Source organism: Quercus robur, chromosome 5 (assembly GCF_932294415.1).
Source record: "Quercus robur chromosome 5, dhQueRobu3.1, whole genome shotgun sequence".
Taxonomy (NCBI): domain Eukaryota; kingdom Viridiplantae; phylum Streptophyta; class Magnoliopsida; order Fagales; family Fagaceae; genus Quercus; species Quercus robur.
The window spans coordinates 77,264,866-77,285,599 of record NC_065538.1 but is presented as its reverse complement, the minus strand read 5'-3'; the positions used below and the strand labels follow the sequence as shown (position 1 = coordinate 77,285,599).

The window sequence follows — 20,734 nt, the reverse complement described above, 5'->3', positions numbered from 1 at the left end:
GACACGTGTTTAGGGTACAAGAAGTGTATAAACCACCCTCAACAAAGAAAAAGAAAAAAAAAATATATATATATATATATATATATATATATATATATATAAACACACATGAGGCAAGGCAAAGGTGAGCAAAACAAATGTATGCCCCATTCGCTTTTTCAAATGGGAAAATTTTGGGCAAACAGAGAGTAGGATAGAACAGATCAAGGGAAGAGTGATAAGAAATTTTTTTCATTTCTACCGAAAAACTTAATTATTTTTTGTCATACTCTAAGGAAAAACTCAATTTCTTTGGGTAAACAAGGATAGATACATATGAGTAAATGTTAATAGCTTACATGAATTTTGCTCTAACTTACAAAAGAGTGAATTTTCAAACTTGAAGATCCCCCCCCCCACCAAAAAAAAAAAAAAAAAAACTCTATTTGTTTTAAAAGGTGAGGAAATATGGATTATGGCCCCCATAAAGAAGAGAAGAAAGCAGAATTTAGAATTTATCTTATGTGGTTTGATCTTATCACAAATTTAATTTATAGATTTTTAATTGTTACATTTAACTTTATGAGATTTGAATTAAAATGAAAATTGCTATTGTTTTGTTCAAATACTAATTAATGATTTTATTTTAGTCCAAAATTTATATCTCAAAATTTTGTACTTGAAAAGTTTGCAAGACTCCTCAAAAAAAAAAAAAAAAAAAAAGTTTGCAAGACTAATAGGATCAAACAACAAATGCTAATAGTCTTTGCATTTTCTTTAGGCGTTTCTCAACTAAATGTAAAAACAGTAGAATCCTAACAAATTTGTGGTTGGGGGGGGGGGGGGGGGGGGGGGGGTAAGAACACAACTGCCTCATGAATTTCGGGCCAAAGAGATACTACCGAAGTAAGGACTTGGCCTAGATCCAAACATAGAAAACCCAAGTTCAAAAGAAAATAGACCATTTGGACTGGTTACCACGATAATTTGAGGAATAGGTTATTATGAGATGTAATAGCCTAACTGAGAAGCAGTCAACTGATTCACCAAGGATTCAGCTTTGGTTTCCATCCTCAAGGAACGCGAAGAAGTCGATGCAGAGCCCACCGTAGTAGTCACCTTTGCATTAATTGGCTATTCCTACCTAATGTCAGCCTCATTAAATGTTAAATGACTAGACTGAACAGTAGAGGCACCCCAAAAGTCTATCTTCATAATCAAGAAATGTTAGGGAGGTGTCTGATGGGACAAGTATCTCCCCAAATCTAGTTAAGAAATACACAACTGAAAAGGAAGAAGAAAGGAGGATAAAAGGAGGAGATGGCCAACAAAAAAGGGGATCCAAAAAATTAGAATAAGAGAACAAGAGAGAAAAAAAAAAAAAGGGAGAGAAAAAATTTGTATTTGTCTTTGAATTACTCATTGTACCTTGGGAACTAGTTTTTTTCTCAATAACAATGTTTATTTTTGTCTTTCCTTGCCTTCGATCACCTGTCCAATCTTCCTATTGTGGAGTTCTGTATCTATTTACTTAGAAACTAATTGTGTTGATCAAGAATCCATTCATAGTTTTTCATAATTTGTGTTTTTGACCCCACAGAATTCATTTGAATTCAAACTTTAGGGCTTTAATTAATTAATTTATTATTTTTTTTAAAGAAAATGAAGCGATAATTACATTAGCAAGCCACAATACAGATACACAAAGTATTGTACAATAATTTCTAAGGCTTCTAACACATGAATTGGTCGAGTTACATAAATTACGAAATCTTTCTATTGGACCATGAGTTGTAATCGGTAACATTACCTGATAATTTTTTTATTAAGAAAATCAATGTTAGAATCCTCTTCCTCACTTATAAGAACAGTTCGATTATAAAATAATTATAAAAAAAAAGGAAAAATTATGACAAGATCAAACCATTTTAAGTAAATTATAATATTTTCCAAAAAAAAAATAAATAAAGAAAGAAAGAAATCAAATCAAAATTTTGACAAAGAATTCGTGGATGTCACGTTTTGAAGATTGTTCCCAAAAAAAAAAAGGAAAAAGAAGAAGAGAAATCTACATCCACAATATTTTCCCAATAAATCTTTTGTGACAGGTTATTACAGGCTATTACTATTTGCAAGAAAGTAATTTCATGGCTAGATTCAAATTAAAAACTTTTAATAACCTGTCACCTAAGATTTATTGTATAAGTATTGTGAAAATGTTGTAGATATAGCACTTCTCGAAATGAGAAACGCTTATGATCATAGTATCATACCCAATCACATACTCAAGCACAACTTATTTTGGTGTCATTTTGTGATTGGATATCAACACTTACATACTTGACCCACGCAAAAACTTGATTAAAAAAAATTAAGTGCAGCAATCACAAGGTGATACTGCATATTGTGAATTTGTGTTTGTCCTAAACTTTCTCCTCACTAAGACATTATTAACAGATGGCCTTTCTATACTTTCAGAAACTGGTGAAAAGTTCGCAGTCGCACTCTTCCCTCACTTTTTCAATTCAGTCCGTAGCCATCAGCGACTTTTTCTTTTCCGTCCTATATGTTGTCTCCATTTTCCTCTCCAGTCATTATCTGAACGATTTTCTTCACCTTTATTTATTTTATTTTATTTATATATGTAGTATTATTTTCCCCTGATGCCCCGGGGTCTTGACCCCTCTAATGTAAGGACACAGAAATATTGAAGTTGCTTGATTAACTTGGTTGACTTCTTGCTTCACGTGTACGGCATAGTAATAGTATACCGTGTGAAATATTAGCGAAAAATTAATCTAATATAAGTATTTATCTTGGTCTTTAAAAATCTTCGAAATATTAATCTAATATAAGTATTTATATTGGTCTTTTTCTTCTTCCTCTTCTTCTCAAAAAAAAAAAAAAAAAAAAAAAAAATTTCTTGGTCTTTAAAAATATCGTAATGTTTTAATATAGAGTAATAAAAAAATGAAAAATAAAAAATCCCTTTTGACATGGAAAGATTGGTTGGCTAACTCGAGTAGTACTTGGTCTATTTGGATTAAGGAGGAGTAGAGAGAGTAGAGTTGATTTGATTGGAAATTAGCCTAATTTTTGGTCAACTCTACTCTACTCTTCCTTACTCCCCCTTCCTTTCCCCTTAATCCAAACAGGTCATTAGGTACTCTTGGAGCACTATGGACGGTGTTCCTTTCTCTTACATTCATGGTAGGATTCATAACTAAATTTGTGGTGGGGTCAATTATGAATATGAAAGGAGAAAACATCATTTCATTATACTTAAGAGTACATGCGAATTTTCCCCATAGCAGACCCCTTGTCGTACATACAAAGATCATAACGAGCTATGCACTTATGCTATATATAAATACATAACAGTTTTCAATTGAGTTATTAGGTTTTTATTAGTTTTCAGCTAAATCCACTGTTAATACCACTTTATCATCTAATATTAATAAGATGTCACCTCAACTATTATGAAATATTTTGTGAAGATTGTTATGAATGAAGAGTTTAGGAAGCAAAAAATTTGCATCTTCACCATTCATTTCCTACGACAGAATCACATAGAATGTTTAAAATATACCAACTGAAATCTTAATTTTTGATGATGCAGTTGATAGTATACTTATTTTGCTTGAGAAATAAACATTTACAACATGAAAAACAATTGAAAGGATATCAGCGTTGTATTAGTCTAATGTTTCCTGTGCCAAATTTAGAGCAATAAACATTTACTAGTATTCAGCACGTCCTTTTTTCAATCAACCTGATGGAATTAGAATAATAGAGAGGCAGTAAAGATAGTTTCTCTGTAGCTAAGAAAGCTTTGTCCACCGAGCTTCTCTTAGGCAGTAGAATTGAGTGTCCCTTCTAATAAGGTGTAAGGTCCCTACGATAACAAGGTTATCTATAGGCTTGGGGGTTGTTTGTTTCTTCTCGAGGGTGGGAAAACAAGAGAGTAAGTGCAGTGAGTTTATGATGGAAAGCCTTACGAAGCATTGGAATAACCTCTCACTGAATGAGAGAGAAGGTGGCGGAGTTCATCTTCGTAAAGATAGGAGCTTGAACGAGTTTATAGTTGCAGCAAAGTTTTTAACAAAACGTGCTCTAAGTACAGACGCAATCATACGCACATTCAACCCGTTATGGAGATCAAAACGTGGGTTTGAAGTCTGAAATGTGGGTGATCATGTAATGCTATTTGTTTTCACGGAAAAGGAGGAAGTAGACAGGATTTTCGCGGCAGAACCGTGGAGCTTTGATAGGCACATAGTCCTGCTGCAGCGCTACGATAAGAAAATACCTGTTCGGGAGCTGGTGTTCAACCAGGTAGCTATATGGATACAGATTCATGACATTCCAGCACCTTTCATGACGCGAGAAGTTGCAGAAGAATTATGTGGCAATGCAGGAATTGTTGACAAGACGACAGACTTCTCAGATATGATGGGTGGAAGTTTTATGAGAGTGCGAGTCATTATTGTTGCTTCTCTTCCTCTTTGTAGAGGTAGACTCATATCCTTCGATGAGGGGGAAGAAGGGTGGGTCTCGTTCAAGTATGAGAGGCTGCCTAACATATGTTATTGGTGCGGGTGTTTAAATCACTGTGATAAAGACTGTGATCGGTGGATAGAGAGCGATGGAAGCCTCAAGGATGAAGATAAGGAGTACAGGTCGTGGATATGAACCACTGCGGCAGTCCTTTCAAAAAAATCAATGGTTCGTGTGCCTGGATTTTATGAAGCAAGGAAAAAGAAGCCACAACCAGTAAGAAAGGGGGGCGGAGCGGTCACTTCACGAACAGTGGTGGAGCATGCTGAACCATCTGTTTCGGTGGAGACGTCGAAGGTAGTGGCTGAAGCGGATTTTGCGGAGGAATTTAATGTACGCATTAAAATAGATGAAGTTAAGTTTGCACCCACTGAAAAGGAAACACCTAAGCCCGATTTGGAAGGTGATAGTCCGGAAAGGAATCAAAAAGAAACTGATGAGGATTTAAGGAGACGGGGGAGTAATGAGGGCGTTATTCCTGGGGATTTAAGCAATCTGATTAAAGCCCAATGTGTAACGGTGAATTTAGATTGTCAACCTGAGGAGCCAGCTAGCAGTTTGAAGGAAAGTGAATCACGTATCTCTGTGCCACTTAAGATTAGTGATCACGTGAGCCCACTTGTGGCAAGCTCAGGAAAAAACCCTAGGCCGAAAAAGTGGAAAAGGGTATGCCAAGATGCAAACCACAAAAACTCCACTGAGAAGACCGTTGTGCCTGCAAAAAGAAACCTAGTTGAGAAGGATGATCTGACCCATGGAGAACAAAACAAAAAGAAGAAGGTGGAATCAAGGGATGGAGGGGCAACAAAAGATATATTGGCGGAGGCTGTTTCCAAGCCCCGCCAGGTCCAATGAGTCTCTTATGTTGGAACTGTCGAGGGTTTGGGAACCCAGAGACAGAGCAGGAGCTTGGTGATTTAATCCGGGCACAAGATCCCGCAATCGTGTTCTTGGCTGAGACATGGCTGACTAAAGCTAGGCTAGAGGAAATTCGGGCACGATATAAGTTTGGAGGTATGATTGAAGTTTCTAGAGAGACAAGAGGAGGTGGGGTGGTAATTTTTTGGAAAAAAGAATTTGACTTCTCAGTGGATACTTTCTCTCCCAATCATATTGATGCTATTGTAAATCAAGGCAATGATGATGCATGGAGGTTTATAGGCTTCTACGGAGAACCAGATACAAATAATCACCATATTTCATGGGCAACTTTACGAAGATTTAAAGCTAGGCACTCTTTGCCTTGGATTTGCGCAGGCGATTTCAATGAAATTACAAGAGCTCATGAAAAATTGGGAGGGAGGTTATGTCCATTCAGGCAGATGCAAGATTTTAGAGATGTGTTGGATGAATGTGGCTTTAAAGACTTGGGGTACGTGGGAGGAAAATATACATGGTGCAACAGACAAAGGGAAGGATACACAATTTGGGAGAGGATTGATAGGGCGGTGGCAACAATCGATTGGATTGAAAAATTCCCAGATACAAAAATTGTGCACTTGGAGTGTGGGACTTCTGACCATAAGCCGATTATGATATTCCCAACAGGCATACCAAAGAAAATTCAAAGGCCATGGAGGTTTGAGCAAATGTGGATCGAGGAGGAAGGGTGCCATGCATCAATGGAGGCGGCTTGGAGAGAACTAGCCCATGGGAGTTCGATGGACAAGTGGAAATCAAATTAAAAAGTTGCCAAGTAAATTTGAAGTGGTGGAGCAGGAACTCTTTCGGCAATGTCACAAAACTATTAAGGGAAAAAAAGGAAAAACTAAAAAAATAAGAGGACGTAGCTATTAGGGGAGGATCAATGGATGGTGTGCTGAAATTAAAAAGAGAAATAAGTGATTTATTGGGAAAAGAAGAAAAGATGTGGAAGCAGAGGTCTAGAGCATTGTGGTTACATGAAGGGGATAAGAACACTCGCTACTTCCATAGCCGGGCAACTCATAGATACCGACGAAATAAAATCTGAGTTGAGAAATTCAGAGGGGCAGATGTGCACGAATGAGGGAGAGATTGCTCAAATCCTTACCAGCTTTTATCAAGATCTTTTTACTTCAACCAACCCATGTAATATGGACCAAGCCGTGGCTGACATACCCTGTGCAGTCACAACCGAAATGAAATACATGTTGCAAGAGGTGTATACTCGTGATGAGGTGGACAGGGCAGTGTTTCAAATGGAAGCTCTCAAGGCGCCAGGACCTAATGGATTGCCTCCCTTGTTCTTTCAGCACTACTGGAATATTGATGGGGATGAGGTTTCGGTGGCGGTGCTAAATTGTTTGAATACAGGTTCCTTTCCTCAATCTCTAAATAATACTTTCATTACTCTTATTCCTATGGTGAAAAATCCTACTCTTGTATCTGAATTTCATCCTATCTCCCTTTGTAATACCCTTTATAAAATAGTGTCTAAAGTTGTGGCAAACAGGCTGAAAAGGGTTTTACCTGATATCATTTCGGAATCTAAGAGTGCTTTTCAATCAGATAAAGCCATTTCTGACAACATATTGGTCGCATTCGAAACCTTACATCATATGAAGATTTAGAAGTTAAAGAAAATGGGGTTCTTGGCCTTGAAGCTTGACATGAGTAAGGCGTATGACCGGGTGGAGTGGGGGTTTCTTAAAAAAGTCATGGAGAAGATGGGCTTTGGTGAAAAATGGGTGAAGCTGGTTATGGAGTGTATAAGCACAGTCTCTTACTCAATCTTGGTAAATGGAGAACCAAAGGGTGATATTAAGCCTTCTAGAGGTAGAAGACAAGGTGACCCCCTTTCACCCTATTTGTTCTTATTGTGTTCTAAAGGTTTAAACAGGTTAATCCAGGCTGCAGCTAGGGAGGATGAGATAGGGGTTTTTCGTTGTGTAGAAATGGACCATGGATTAGCCACTTGTTCTTTGCAGATGATACTTTACTCTTTTGTAGAGCGGTAATAGGTGACTTGGTAAAAATCCAAGAGATCCTAACTCTCTATGAAAAAGCTTCAGGCCAGCAAATAAATAGAGGGAAGACGACTATATTCTTTAGTAAGGCTGTCACCGAGGAAAGAAAAGAAGAGATCTCCAATTTTCTGGGGGTGGAAGAGGTGAAAGAGTACGAAAAATACTTGGGCTTACCAGCGGTGGTTGGGAAAAATAGAAGAGCAAGCCTAAATTATATAAAAGAATGAGTATGGAATAAGTTACAAGGGTGGAAAGAGCAGCTGTTATCCCAAGCAGGTAGGGAGATACTTCTAAAAGCTGTTGTCCAAGCCATTCCAACTTTTGCCATGTCTTGTTTCAAACTCCCGGTGGGTCTTTGTCATGATATTGAGATGATGATAAGAAAATTTTGGTGGGGGCAAAGAGGGGAGCAAAGGAAAATCCATTGGAGGAGTTGGGAGGTTATGTGTCAACCAAAAGACCAAGGAGGGTTGGGGTTCAAAGATTTGGTTAAGTTCAATGAGGCCATGCTTGCTAAACAGGTCTGGAGGTTGCTGCATGATCAATCTTCCCTATTTTTCCAGGTTTTCAAAGCCAAATATTTACCCCATGGGACGGTGTTTGAAGCAAATAAATCATCCGGCTCATATGCATGGCAAAGTATATTAAAAGCTAGATCAGTCATAGAAGCTGGCCTGATGTGGAGAGTGGGGAATGGATCAACTATTCGGGTATATTAGGATAAATGGCTACCAGGAAAATTCCCTTCCACAATTAATTCCCCAATGGTAGGTGCACCAGGAGATGTGTGCGTTGCTTCCTTGATCGACCAAGATACAAAACAATGGGACTCGGCGAAGATTGATCTCCTCTTCCTTCCATTTGAAGTAGCAAAAATTAAGTTAATCCCTTTATGTTTTTCTAATCAGGTTGATTGCATGATTTGGTCAAGGTGTAGGGATGGTTTATACTCGGTGAAAACTGGTTACCAACTACTCAGCGAGATGGACACTCAGAACAGAGCATCAGGGTCGGACTCGTCAAGTAACAGGGTTTTCTAGAGACGCCTGTGGAAGATGTGAGTTCCAAATAAGATAAAAATCTTTCTTTGGCGTGCGTGCACCGATGCACTTCGTACAAGATGCAACCTGGTTAGGAGGAAAGTGTTAGAGGATCCAACTTGCTCTTTGTGCGGTACGGGAGCTGAAAACACGATGCATGCGCTATGGGAATGCAAACAATTGTTCACGATATGGGAAACGGTTTTTGGCTGGGTTTTGAAAGACTACCCAGCGATCTTGGAATTCTCGGACCTGGTAGCTTTAGTTGGCGAGCAAGGAAAACAGTTGGAGCTCTTTGCAACGATAGCTTGGTTCATCTGGTGTCGTAGGAACAAGACCAAATGCAACGAACCGAGAGTGCCACTGGGAAAAATCTTGGAGAGCGCGGCTTCTTTGTTGATGGAATTTCAGAGCAGTGTCAGCTATGGAGTAAAAACAGTGACGCAGCAAAACATCAAATGGAAGCCACCAGAAGGAGTAACGGTGAAGACGAATTTTGATGGGGCTATGTTTGCAGAATCGGATCAAGCAGGGATAGGTGTGGTTGTCCGAAACCATAGGGGTCATGTCATGGCGGCCTTATCAGAAAAAATCCCCAAACCAGCTTCCATAGAGGTACTTGAGGTTCTGGCAGCACGGAGAGCAGTACAGTTCACCCTTGAGCTGGGCTTTGCACATGCCATCTTTGAAGGAGATGCAAAGGTTGTAACTAAGGCACTTGCTGAAGGGAATAGTTCTATGCATAGTATAGGACACATTGTAAAAGACATTGAGTCTATAACTGGTTTATTACAAACCAAATCTTTCTCTCATGTTAGAAGGCAGGGTAACACTGTGACCCATGCCTTAGCTCAAAGAGCAAGACTTTCTTTTCCTGTTTTAATCTGGATGGAGGATGTTCCACCAGATATTTTTCGTTATGTATCTGTGGATTTTCCAGCTAATTAATAAAATAACGATAAGTTTGGATTCTAAAAAAAAAAAAAAAAAAAAAAAAAAACACGTTACCTTTGTTATGCAATGAAATTCTCTCTTTATTGAGTTTTGGTGCCATATTATTATGGTTTGTTACTATTTTATTTTTTTATAAATACAATAGAGCTTCAACTTATTCGATGATAAAAGACTTTATTAGTGAAGCTAACTAGAACCAACATTATAACATATTACTTAATTTAAATGACTATTGTGCTAATTATGGAGTAAAAGTAATTATTGTATAATTAAGTGAGAATCTCGAAACTTGCTAACTATTGCCCGTTTGGTTATCGCCTTTGGGGAAAAAAGCCACACCAACCATTTCAAAACATAATTGTATTATCTTCATTGAGCTTTTTGGCCAAATAGTGTGATTTTTCAAAAATGAAAAAGGTAGTATTAAAACTTTCTTAAAAATGGTTCATTCAGGAATATGGACAGGACTTGGAGTTAGAAGGGGCGGCTCTGTTGCTAACTGCATGTGGTAGTTTCGATATCTAGTTTTGTTGTTGTTTAGCCAATGAATTTTTTATTTTTTATTTGGAAGTCTTTGATGTGTGCGTCTGCAGCTAGGTAAACACAAAATTATTTTGGAGGGCCGATTGTTTGTTTTTGGTAAAATTTATTAGTTGGACTTAATTTTTTTTAGTTTTGCTATTTGTAATTTTTGTTTTTAGCCTAATCTTTTTAGGCTTGTATATTTTGCTTTAGATTTTTTTATGACCTTTAAATGGAGGAAAAGGCTAGAGTTACAATTTTTTTTTTTTGCAATTTGCTAATATGGTAAATGGTTATTGGTAAGTAAAAAATTTATGTAAGTGGTGAGCCTAGATGCAAACTAGTAAAAAATTGTATCTCAACCATAAACACATTCCTTTTATGCGTTTATGTGGTTGATGGTCTTTTAGACCATTTCCTCTGTTCTGTAGTGCACAACTTGATTTACCTTTAAAAAAAAAACAAAATGTGTGTGCCCACATGTTACTTGAATAGGAGGGAGGGAATAGGAATATATGCTCCTAGCTGCTCTCATATTGTGATAAACTACCACATGTTTTAGAAGTTTAAGCTGATAAGAAATTGTGAATCTAGTCACTCAATCATTATTGTGACCATTTATTTCTTATGTACATTTAATCGAAGAAAGTAGGATTTAAAAAAAAAAAAAATGATCACTATGACTCTCATTTATACAGTGATACTTAGGGTCCGTTTAGATACCGCTTATTTTGCTGAAAAATGAAAATACTGTAGCAAAATAATTTTTAAATGTGTGAATAGTGCGGCAGGACTCATTTTTAATGAAAAAGTTAAAGAAAAAAAAGGTTTGTAAGTCACGTGAACAGTATACGGGACCCACTGATATGACATAAAGCCACAAAAACACGCTTCTCAAAAAAAAAGAAAAAAGAGTTGAAATGCAGACGCAATCTAATTGCGTACTTAATCATTTTCAAGAAAGTGCTTATCATCTCTGACCATTGTATTGTTGAGCATGTCTGAAACATATGGTAATCAACAATGAATTTGAGCTGTACCGAGTGTAATATACGATGTTGTTTATGCAGATAAAAGCAAACTGTCAACATCAAAAATAGTCGCCATCGTTGCTCCAATTGCTGCCTCTGTGGTTCTATTCATTGTGGGCTGCTGTTTCCTAATTAGGAGAGGAAAGAAGTACAATGCTGTAGACGGAGAAAATGGTAATGAATAAGTAAATTGGATATATGCAGTCTTTTATGTCCTCTTGTCCGCATACAATGCTTTTTGGAGTGTAATATCTCACGTATATTCTTTGCATTTGTAGCTGCCAATGACATTACTGTAGAGTCCTTGCAATTTGATTTTGTTACAATTGAAAGTGTCACAAACAAATTCTCAGAGGATCACAAGCTTGGTGAAGGATGATTTGGTCAAGTCTACAAGGTATGCAATTAGAATACTTCACTTATTTTATTTTTATTACCATGCTATATTACAGGGCAGTACTAGTTGAGCATAACAAATTAAACACATAAAAATGTGAGTAATTTATAGTTCACAAGATTTTGATGTTGGAAATTTTCAAATTATATAATACAAACTATTCTAAGGATTGGTTAAATTATATTCTCGGGGAACACTTCCTAATGGACAAGAAATAGCTGTGAAGAGGTTATCAAAAAGCTCAGGACAGGGTGCAGAACAATTTAAGAATGAGGTTGTAGTGGTAGCCCAGCTTCAACACAGAAATTTAGCAAGGCTATTGGGTTTTTGCTGCAAGGAGAAGAAAAGATACTTATTTATGAATTTGTGCCCAACAAGAGTCTTGACTATATTCTATATGGTCTGTCCATTTGAACATATGTTTAATAGTCTTATGTCATTATGATAACAAAGTAGTAATCAAGAATCATTTGTTTAAGCTTTTGTTCCTAACATGAAGTAATTTTTGATGAACTTGTAGACCCAAACAAGATAATAGGCGGGATTGCTCGAGGAATCCAATATCTACATGAAGATTTTCGACTTCGAATTATACATCGCGATCTCAAAGTTAGCAATGTATTGTTGGATGCAGATATGAACCCAAAAATTTCAAATTTTGGCATGGCAGGGATATTTGGAGTTGATCAAACTCAAGGAAACACAAGTAGAATTGTGGGGACATAGTAAGTTCTGAAATTTTTTGCATTACGCATTTCTGAAAACCAGTCAGGAGACAGCTATGAACTCAACTTAAATACTTAGACTTGTGAGAATAAGGTTATTGACTTCTTATTAACTCTGTTATGTTCTTGGTGATGCCTTGTAGTGGTTATATGTCTCCAGAGTATACAATGTACGGAAAATTCTCTGTAAAGTCGGATGTGTATAGCTTTGGTGTCTTGGTTCTAGAGATTATCACTGGCAAGAAGAACAATAATTTCTATGAATCAGAAGTTAGTGAGGACCTCTTGAGTTATGTAAGTGTGAAATTGATGTAAATATTTTCCCATTTAATGTCTATATCATCTTCTCCAAGTTGCTTAGAAGAGAAGTGTGGCATTCTGAACACAACATGATGAATTGATGCAGGTTTGGATACATTGGAGGGATGGTAGGCCTTTGGAATTGTTGGATCCAGCTTTGGGAGATTCCTTTTCTAGAGATGAAGTCATGAGATGCATCCATATTGGTTTATTATGTGTTCAAGAAGATCCAGCTGACAGACCCACCATGGCAACGATAGTTCTCACACTTACAAGCGGCTCAGTTTCACTGCAAGCACCTCAACAGCCAGCATTTTTCCCAAAACAGACACAAACAACCCAATAAAGGGCCTGGAATCATCAGATCAATCTACAAGCAAGTCAATGCCATGGTCTGTTAATGAAGCATCCATTACTGAATTAGACCCTCGATAGTTATATTTCCAACTTAAGTCTCTGTTTATCAAGTGATGAAGTCTTAAAAAATTGATTTATGGTTGCATATGACATTTGCTTATGGAATAGAAATTCAATATGTTTAGAGTGCCCAGTAGTTCGGTTCGAACCTCTATCCAAATCCGCTGTATGTTTGGTGTATATTATAGTTTTGCTATGAAGATGAATAAATGGGATGGGCTTCAATTATTTAAGAATGTTGCAATTAAAGTCAATGGTTTCCAAAACTATTTCATTTTGAATCAGTTAAAAACCAACGAGGCTCTTGTAACCTGCAGTCCCATTCTGTTTGGCAAATAAAATAACATCAAATAAATGTAGTGAAATGAAATAAATTCCAAAGATCTTGGGGTACGTTTGGATTGAACTTATTGTTGCTGAAACTGAAAATTGAAAATTGAAAATTGAAAATACTGTAGTAAAATAATTTTTAAATATGTAAATAGTGACGTATGATCCATTTTTATTATTTTTAAATATTTAAACAGTATATATACAGTATATAAACACGGTTTATAAACAGTAAATTTTGCCTTGAAAGTCAATAACTACGGCTTAAAAAAAAAAAAAAACAAAAAACAAAACAACGTGCTTTTGTAACGGCCAATCCAAACCCCAAAATACTTTATAATTATACGCCGGATGGAAGCACACGTGTGCAACAACCTTCCGTCGAATACATTATCACCCGGTAGACCGAACTACCCTTATTACCTAGTTGGAATAACGAGACTGCCTCTCTGTCTCTGTCCGTACCTGAATCTTCAGAGTTCAGAAGCAGACAAGCCGAGGCACCTTCTTTCCCATTTCCCAAACGGAAATTCAACTTTCAAGTTTCAACTCACATTACTTATTTACATAACACAAGTACATAAAACAACGTAACAAGACCCATTCTTCTCTCAGCCATGGCACTCACTGTTAAAAAATTAGCAATGTCTCACCTCGTGTCCTTGAACAAAATGGACTGTATCCGTGCTTTATCTCCGTGGACTAATGGCACTATTCGTTGCAGCTTCTCTGTTGGCGCTGGCCAAACTGGGTCTGGTGATTCCTCTGATACTTCTGGTGCGTCTTGTTGAACTATGAGGTTGAAGTGTTTTATTTATTTTTTTTGCACTAGAACTGTTTGTGAAAATATCTGTGAGAGTAAACCCGGTTAGAGACTAGTACATGTCTTGCTATATACCACGTAGATGCTTGATATGTGTTTTTGTTGACTGAGCTTATAATGAATGCGTGTATGAATTGTATAAAGAAAAAAAAAAAGGAAATACTCATGGTGAAGGCTTGTTGAGAAGTGAGCTTAGGCATTGTCCAAAGACATTAAGCACAGTGCGTAGTCTAATATTTCTGAGTGCATTACAGTTACTATGAGATCATTGAGATGCTAGGTGCTGACCACATTTTATTTTGTGTTAAAAACCTCCCCAGTAAATGCAAATGTTTTATATATTGTAATGTAATAATAGTCTAGCTTGAGGTCTTTTTAATGAATGATGATTGATTTTTACTGAAATTCAAAAGACTATGTTGCTTTGTTGACATGGGTTATGAAGTTTATTTGCAATGTTTTCATTTCAGGATGATGTCAACTGTCCTTATTAAATTTTCTTTGTTTTTCGGGCTTAGAATTATTTTGATTTTTAAAAAGAATTTTATAAGCATACATTATTGAAGTTCATGTGGTTTTACTTCAATGACTTACATTAACTGGCATTTGTCACTGTGTCACATACTCACATGCCTTGAATTCTAAGATTAGAGGATGGTGCTGGAGTACGTTACCAAGAGTTTCAAAGATGGCATAATGGAGGTGGAACTTTCCACAAGTCGGCTTGCATTGACCCAACAGCACTAATAGAGATGGGTGCCATAGTTCATCCAAAATCTGTTGTTGGTGCATATGTACATATTGGATCAGGAACTGTTATTGGACCTTCTGTTACAATCGGCCAATTGACAAAAATAGGGTGAAGTTTCTTCTTTATGCAGCAACAGAGATAGTGCAACTAATATGGTATAATTCCAATGTGGTGTTACTGTGATCTTTATATCGTATGGTAGTCTTCACTGCTCATTTGTCTTTTCAGTTTCACTGAAGCCTATGTGCACAAAGAATAAAGTTAAAAATAAAATAAAAAATTCCTAAGGGATTTATTATGTAGTGACACACTATGGATAAGCAGAGTAAAATGTGTTGATTAGTCGTTCCCTCACCCCTTTTCTTGTATTTAATTAATGGATTTGGTTTCTTGATTAAGGTTAAGTTCCTTAAAAGCCCTGAATTTTTTGAAATATCATGAAAGTTCCTGTAGGTTTATTGCCTTTTCCTAGAAAATACAGAATAACAAGAACATTTTAACATGTTACTTATCAAACAAAAAAAGGAGGACATTTTAAAATGTTTGATTCTTTAAATTATGATCTGGAAATATTGGGCAGCAACTTTTGTGCTCCAACTTTTTTTTTTTGTTGGTTCCCTTTTCATCTGTAAAATATTGGAAAATAATAAAATTGGTCTTACACATGAACAGAGTGAAGAATGAAGCAACTTAACTTGCTGGTTATGTGCTTATGCTTGTTTGAGTGGTGACTATTAATTCATGTATGATGGTAGACTGGTAGCTTAAATGTCAGATTTGTTTTCAGCAATCCTGAATGTGATATGCTAGGTTGTTTGGATTTGATTAAATTGGATGATAATATGCGTTGCACGGATGTGTGTTGAGTCCCAAATTGTAAGTGTGCTACGTTAATGTAGGCTATATAAACGATTAGTAGATCCTCCAATTGTAACTTGACTAGTCTTCTTGGGGTATAACACAAATGTAGCTATGAGTGGTTTTCTTTGGTTGTGACACTAAGCCTGATCATTGTTATTCCTGCACTCTTTAGGTGTGTGCATGTGTGAATGCAAGAGCATACACGTGTATCATGTATACATACGGCTCAATTTATCAAATTTAAGTTCATAAATCATTTACATTTATACTAATATTGCTTCTACTTATAAAAAAAACATTTATCCTAATAGGCATTTAACAAAACTACTGTGTTTTTTCCAGGTATAATGTTGTACTCACTAATTGCACTGTAGGTGATTCGTGTGTAATCCACAATGGAGTTTGCATTGGTCAAGATGGTAAGGCTTGATAACTATCAGCTTGGTTCATTAGTCATCTTTGTATTAACTGATATCAAATTTTCTCCCTCGCATATTACTGACTGTGATATGTATCAAGTGATTGACTTTTCAGACTTTTTTTTTTTTTTTTGATAAATGACTTTTCAGACTTGGTACTGAACTATTGATATGTATCATGGTACATGTGGTTACTGAGGAATAGTGTAGAATATATCTTAATTTTTCATCTGTTCTGCTAGGTGCTACCTGTTATTCAATTCTTGCCACCTATGCTGCTTGTAATGCTCCTTGCTTGAAGTCCCTAATCTTAAATTTTAAATAATGGCCCAACGCTAAACCTTCAACATACCAATATTTTTTCCTCACCTTTATACTTCTTTAATTAAAGGAGTTATTTATTGTGGTAACAACACTATTTTCAATGTGAAATTGAGCTTTTATTATAAATCCATTTCTATATTCTGCTAGTAAGTGCCACATTGTTGACCTGCAGGGTTTGGGTTTTTTGTGGATGAGAATGGGAACATGTTGAAGAAGCCTCAGGTTGGTGGTACTAAAGTTTTTTTATAACCTAACTTGTTATATTGTCTTCTTTGGGTATTCTTGTTCCTTCTTGGATCAGCAATAAAGTACCCTATTTTAGATATCATGTTTTTTCTTCTCAGATGCTGAATGCTAGGATAGGGAACAATGTGGAGATTGGTGCAAATACATGCATTGACAGGGGGAGGTGAGACATGTAATGGCCTTTGAGTGTCATTTGTAGTGTGTTCATGTGCATATACATATTTTCTGTATCAGTTTGAACTTGAAGCTGTAGGCTGGAGTAATAATTCCACCGCCTATTTGGTTATGCAGTTGGAGAGATACAGTAATTGGGGATCACTCAAAGATAGATAATTTAGTTCAGGTTGGTTTTTTGCCTTCTTGATTGGTATTCAATTAATTCTGGAATTTGTGATTTGTAGTCTTGTTGGCATTGCAGATTGGTCATAATGTAGTTATTGGGAGAAGTTGTATGCTTTGTGGACAAGTTGGGATTGCGGGTTCAGTGACGTATGTTACTTTTAATCAATATTTTTCAATTGTTCATTTATTTATCAAGTTCCTAGTATAATAGCTTTAACCAACTTTCCTTTATAAGTACTTGGAGAAGTTAATTTTCCAAGAATTAAGATTAACAACTTTGTCTTGTATGTTCTTTTCAGGATAGGAGACTACGTAACTTTGGGGGGAAGGGTAGCTGTTCGGGATCATGTTTCCATTGTATCAAAGGTATAAACTTTTTTTTGGCTAGATAGTATAAAAGGAATCAATTTTGTAATTAAAAGAAGGCTGTCTTTGTAGCATAATGTAGTGATAATGTATAAACCATTTAAAATATTTTCACATCTGATTTTATTGGAAATATTGTCAGGAGAGGAGACTATTTAACTTTGATCTGGCTTTAGAACTTTCACATCCAAGCTGTGGTTTACTAGTTTTTTACTCCCTTTTCTGCACTCGTTTGAACTCTGAAGTGAATTCATAAAACCCCGAAACGTTCATCTTTCGCCCGCATACTTAAAATGTGCAAAATGTGCTTCTGTGCTCTTACAATTTGTTCATATGGAGTGCACATGGCTTCAACCATAATATATTTAGAATTACTATGGGGCTGCATTTCATCAACTAGAGGGTAAAAATATTGGGTTGAAAACAAGATATCTATTCACATGGAATTGCAGGTCCGGCTTGCTGCTATTAGCTGTGTCACCAAGGATATCAAAGAACCTGGAGATTATGGTGGCTTCCCAGCTGTAAGGATTGTATTATTATGTTCTTTAATTTGTTTGTTATTTTGATGTGTTCCGTGAAGGTTGTGTTTATTATACACGAACTGTTACACTTTTTTACACAGTTCTAAAATAGGGTGTGTAAAACTGTATAACAGCTTGTATGCAACAAGTATTACCCATTCCGCGATTGGATGACTGAGCATGTCAGCCAAACTTGTTGGTGCTGACTGACTGGAAATTTGGAGCTACAATATATGGATTTGTTTTACATTTCTTTTGGTTGCTATGCAGGTTCCAATTCGTGAGTGGCGAAGACAAGTTGCTACCCAATTCCAGACTTCAAAGAAAAGGGTTCCTTAAGTAGGACGTCTAATGATATGCTGTTTTGGATTCGGTCTGAGACCCAACTGGATGCCACAAAGGTTGTCCGACTCCTAATAGATGTCTAGCTTGTTAGGCACTTCCTTGCTTAGTGGTAAAGAACTGTACTTGGCATTGAATCTAGATCTGTGGCAAATGTTATAGTAACTTTGAGTTTATGGAAACTACAACTTGAATGGATCCCCCAGCATCATAAAGTCTAGGGTTTATGGTAGGTTCAGGACTCAAACTTCTTCATTGAGTTGGGGAGCAAGCTAGTTTTGAATTTGGGCTTGGGACAAGCACAAGGCAGCTGCTAGAAAAATTCAATGGGTGCCTGCAGAAAAGGATCCATATTAGGGGTAGAAAATCTGTTTGTGTTAAGCCTCCGAATGATTGACAATAAAAGGAAAAGAAAAACTTCACTGTTTTTCAAAATTTTCTATTCCTTTGGTTAGCAAGAAAAAGTGTGGAACAAACCATTAACTACGTTCTTGCAGGGAATGGTTTTCTTCAAATCTTCCGCATTTGTAAACAAAATTGTGCATCAAGAAAAAGTTAAAAATATTTCCTACAAACTTTTCATGCTAACCAAATACCTATGAGAAAAGTTGAGGGAAAAAATATAGTCTCTCTGCTACGATGACGAAAAAGAATTGCATGCAGAATAGGATTGCTCCCGGCCTTACTTTATTAATTGGTGTAGCTTAAAAGGAAAAAAGAAAAAAGAAAAAAAGAAAAGAAAGATCTTTTACTTGTTCTTTAGTTTGCTTTTATTGCCTCTTCTTCTTCCTTTCAACTTATCCTTTCCTAAGCAAATGGATGCCAAATAGTTCTTTCTTTAGCTCATAATTTTCATGTGAAATCGAATCTCCCAATTCAATATGAATTTATTGCTTCCCCTGCCACTTAATAGTACATTCGAATCCCAATTTGCAAGAACAAATTTCATGTACTTTGTGCTTATTATAACTTTAAAGCCATGTTTTGACTCCCAATATGGGATCTTTTGACGTATTTATTATTTAACCAATTTGCAGAATAAGCATTTGTTTTTTTGAAAAAAATTGGAATGCTTTGTTGCTATGCAAGATTGGATTCACACTATTGCTCTGTAGTTTCGCATGCTACAACTAACTTTCTAACATTTGAGCAAATCCTTTGCTTACTTTACAAGGATAGTTGAGCTAAATGGCTGTCTTACCTCCTAATTACCTTAAAGAAAATTTTGAGTAAGGATGTTATAGAATGGTCGAAATCTAATCAAATATTTTGCATTTGGATTTCGGAAAGCTTTAGATTGGTATTGCTCGAGCTTGGCTAGCTCTAATTGACGTAAAAGAAGCCTGTTATAGAAAGAATTCATAATCAATTATGGTAAAACCTTCGAAACATTTTCACCTGGAAAAGATAATTAAATAAAGCCTTTCATGTTCCAAGCAATTGTATTAACATATAGAGATTTTTTTTTTTTTTTTTTTTTTTTTTTTTTTTGGTGCTACACAAGTATTACTTTGTAAAACACTACACAGATATAAGACAACAAATTGTAGATTAAACTAGAAACAAAGTAATTCCACAACCCTTCTTTCTGTGTATAATGATACAAAAACATCTAATCATGTAGTAATTACCAACCATAATGACTCAAGCTTTATACTTTCTCCATTTCTTGGAAGAATGGCGTAGCTTAATCTTTTTCTTCTTACCTGAAATCTTCCCATCCGAGCCAATTGGTAGTTTACCTACCAAATCTAATTTATGATGCTTACTCCTCTGTCCCCAAGTCTTATATCGAACTTTAGTTAATAAGCTCGCCTTCAACTCGGCTTTTCCATTTGATATTGCATTGTGAAAAGATTTCCAAACACTCGGTTTGACCTCCAAATAATCAACTACTTGACGAGTTTTACTTCTTCCCTGATGGAAAGAAGGTATTGTTTTCTGTCCTACTGTATCCTGACCATAAAAAAAAGTGAACAAAATGTCATCATAATATACGCTTGAGTCTTTGTTTGGATTTTCAATTTCAAGGTCATAGTAGATGGTGGCATTTTGACCCTCACTACTGGCTAATGAGCCTGGTGGGATGGTGATGTCAACAATGGTATAGTTGGGAGCTTTGGGACGTAAGATTAGCCATAGACACAAGGCTAGGATACCCAAGAGTGCTAGAATTTGGAGCAGCCATATATAGAAGTTCTTGGCTTCACACATCTTTTTGTTGTAGAGAAAGATGATCAGAAGGAGGTTTCAACTGGAATTACATATCATTTCAGAATTAAATATGGTAGGAGAAGCACTGATTTTTATGAGGACAAGGGAGATAGGCTTGAGAATTTCATTTGAAGGTTGTTAATCAAAGGGAAAGGGGAATATTAGAGGTGGGCGCATGTTGTTCAGGTTATATGGACAAGAAGAATCATTCTTTTCTTCAGGGGTGCTTTTATGCTTTTTCTCACGCGTAATAACCTTAATTAAGCCTCATAGTTGGCACATGAAAGAAGCTATGTGGAAGCTCATATGTTTGTGCTTGGAA

The 20,734-nt window shown here is 36.3% G+C and overlaps 3 protein-coding genes and 1 pseudogene across 4 annotated transcripts; 3 read left to right on the top strand and 1 right to left on the bottom strand.

Annotated features, from left to right (window-relative positions):
- Positions 1–5,387: 5,387 nt before the first annotated feature.
- Positions 5,388–6,221, top strand: LOC126728745 (uncharacterized). The gene has a single exon (XM_050434530.1). The coding sequence runs from the start codon at positions 5,388–5,390 to the stop codon at positions 6,219–6,221; it is 834 nt and encodes a 277-aa protein (XP_050290487.1).
- Positions 6,222–8,677: 2,456 nt separating this feature from the next.
- Positions 8,678–13,098, top strand: LOC126728744 (cysteine-rich receptor-like protein kinase 10; annotated as a pseudogene).
- Positions 13,099–13,574: 476 nt separating this feature from the next.
- On the top strand, positions 13,575–18,396 carry LOC126727199 (probable UDP-3-O-acylglucosamine N-acyltransferase 2, mitochondrial). 2 transcript variants are annotated; one of them, XM_050432753.1, is made up of 10 exons: positions 13,584–13,977; positions 14,675–14,882; positions 15,978–16,054; positions 16,551–16,600; positions 16,723–16,787; positions 16,916–16,967; positions 17,043–17,113; positions 17,266–17,332; positions 17,785–17,856; positions 18,127–18,396. In XM_050432753.1, exons 1-10 carry the CDS (start codon positions 13,818–13,820, stop codon positions 18,193–18,195), a joined length of 891 nt encoding a protein of 296 aa, XP_050288710.1. In that variant the 5' UTR covers positions 13,584–13,817; the 3' UTR covers positions 18,196–18,396. The 2 variants fall into 2 exon arrangements, with proteins under 2 accessions (XP_050288711.1, XP_050288710.1); XM_050432754.1 differs by lacking the exons at positions 17,785–17,856; positions 18,127–18,396 and adding an exon at positions 17,475–17,778 and having other exon boundaries at positions 13,575–13,977.
- Positions 18,397–19,604: 1,208 nt separating this feature from the next.
- On the bottom strand, positions 19,605–20,684 carry LOC126727198 (protein NDR1-like). The gene has a single exon (XM_050432752.1). The coding sequence runs from the start codon at positions 20,410–20,412 to the stop codon at positions 19,843–19,845; it is 570 nt and encodes a 189-aa protein (XP_050288709.1). The 5' UTR covers positions 20,413–20,684; the 3' UTR covers positions 19,605–19,842.
- Between the last annotated feature and the right edge of the window lie 50 nt (positions 20,685–20,734).

Excerpts from the sequence above, each read along its gene's own strand:
- LOC126728745 (XM_050434530.1), top strand. The coding sequence starts at position 5,388 with ATGAGTCTCTTATGTTGGAACTGTCGAGGGTTTGGGAACCCAGAGACA.
- LOC126727199 (XM_050432753.1), top strand. The coding sequence starts at position 13,818 with ATGGCACTCACTGTTAAAAAATTAGCAATGTCTCACCTCGTGTCCTTG. Across the intron at positions 13,978-14,674 it reads TGATTCCTCTGATACTTCTG|AGGATGGTGCTGGAGTACGT; the intron begins GTGCGTCTTGTT and ends TTCTAAGATTAG. Across the intron at positions 17,114-17,265 it reads GGGATTGCGGGTTCAGTGAC|GATAGGAGACTACGTAACTT; the intron begins GTATGTTACTTT and ends TGTTCTTTTCAG.
- LOC126727198 (XM_050432752.1), bottom strand. The coding sequence starts at position 20,412 with ATGTGTGAAGCCAAGAACTTCTATATATGGCTGCTCCAAATTCTAGCA.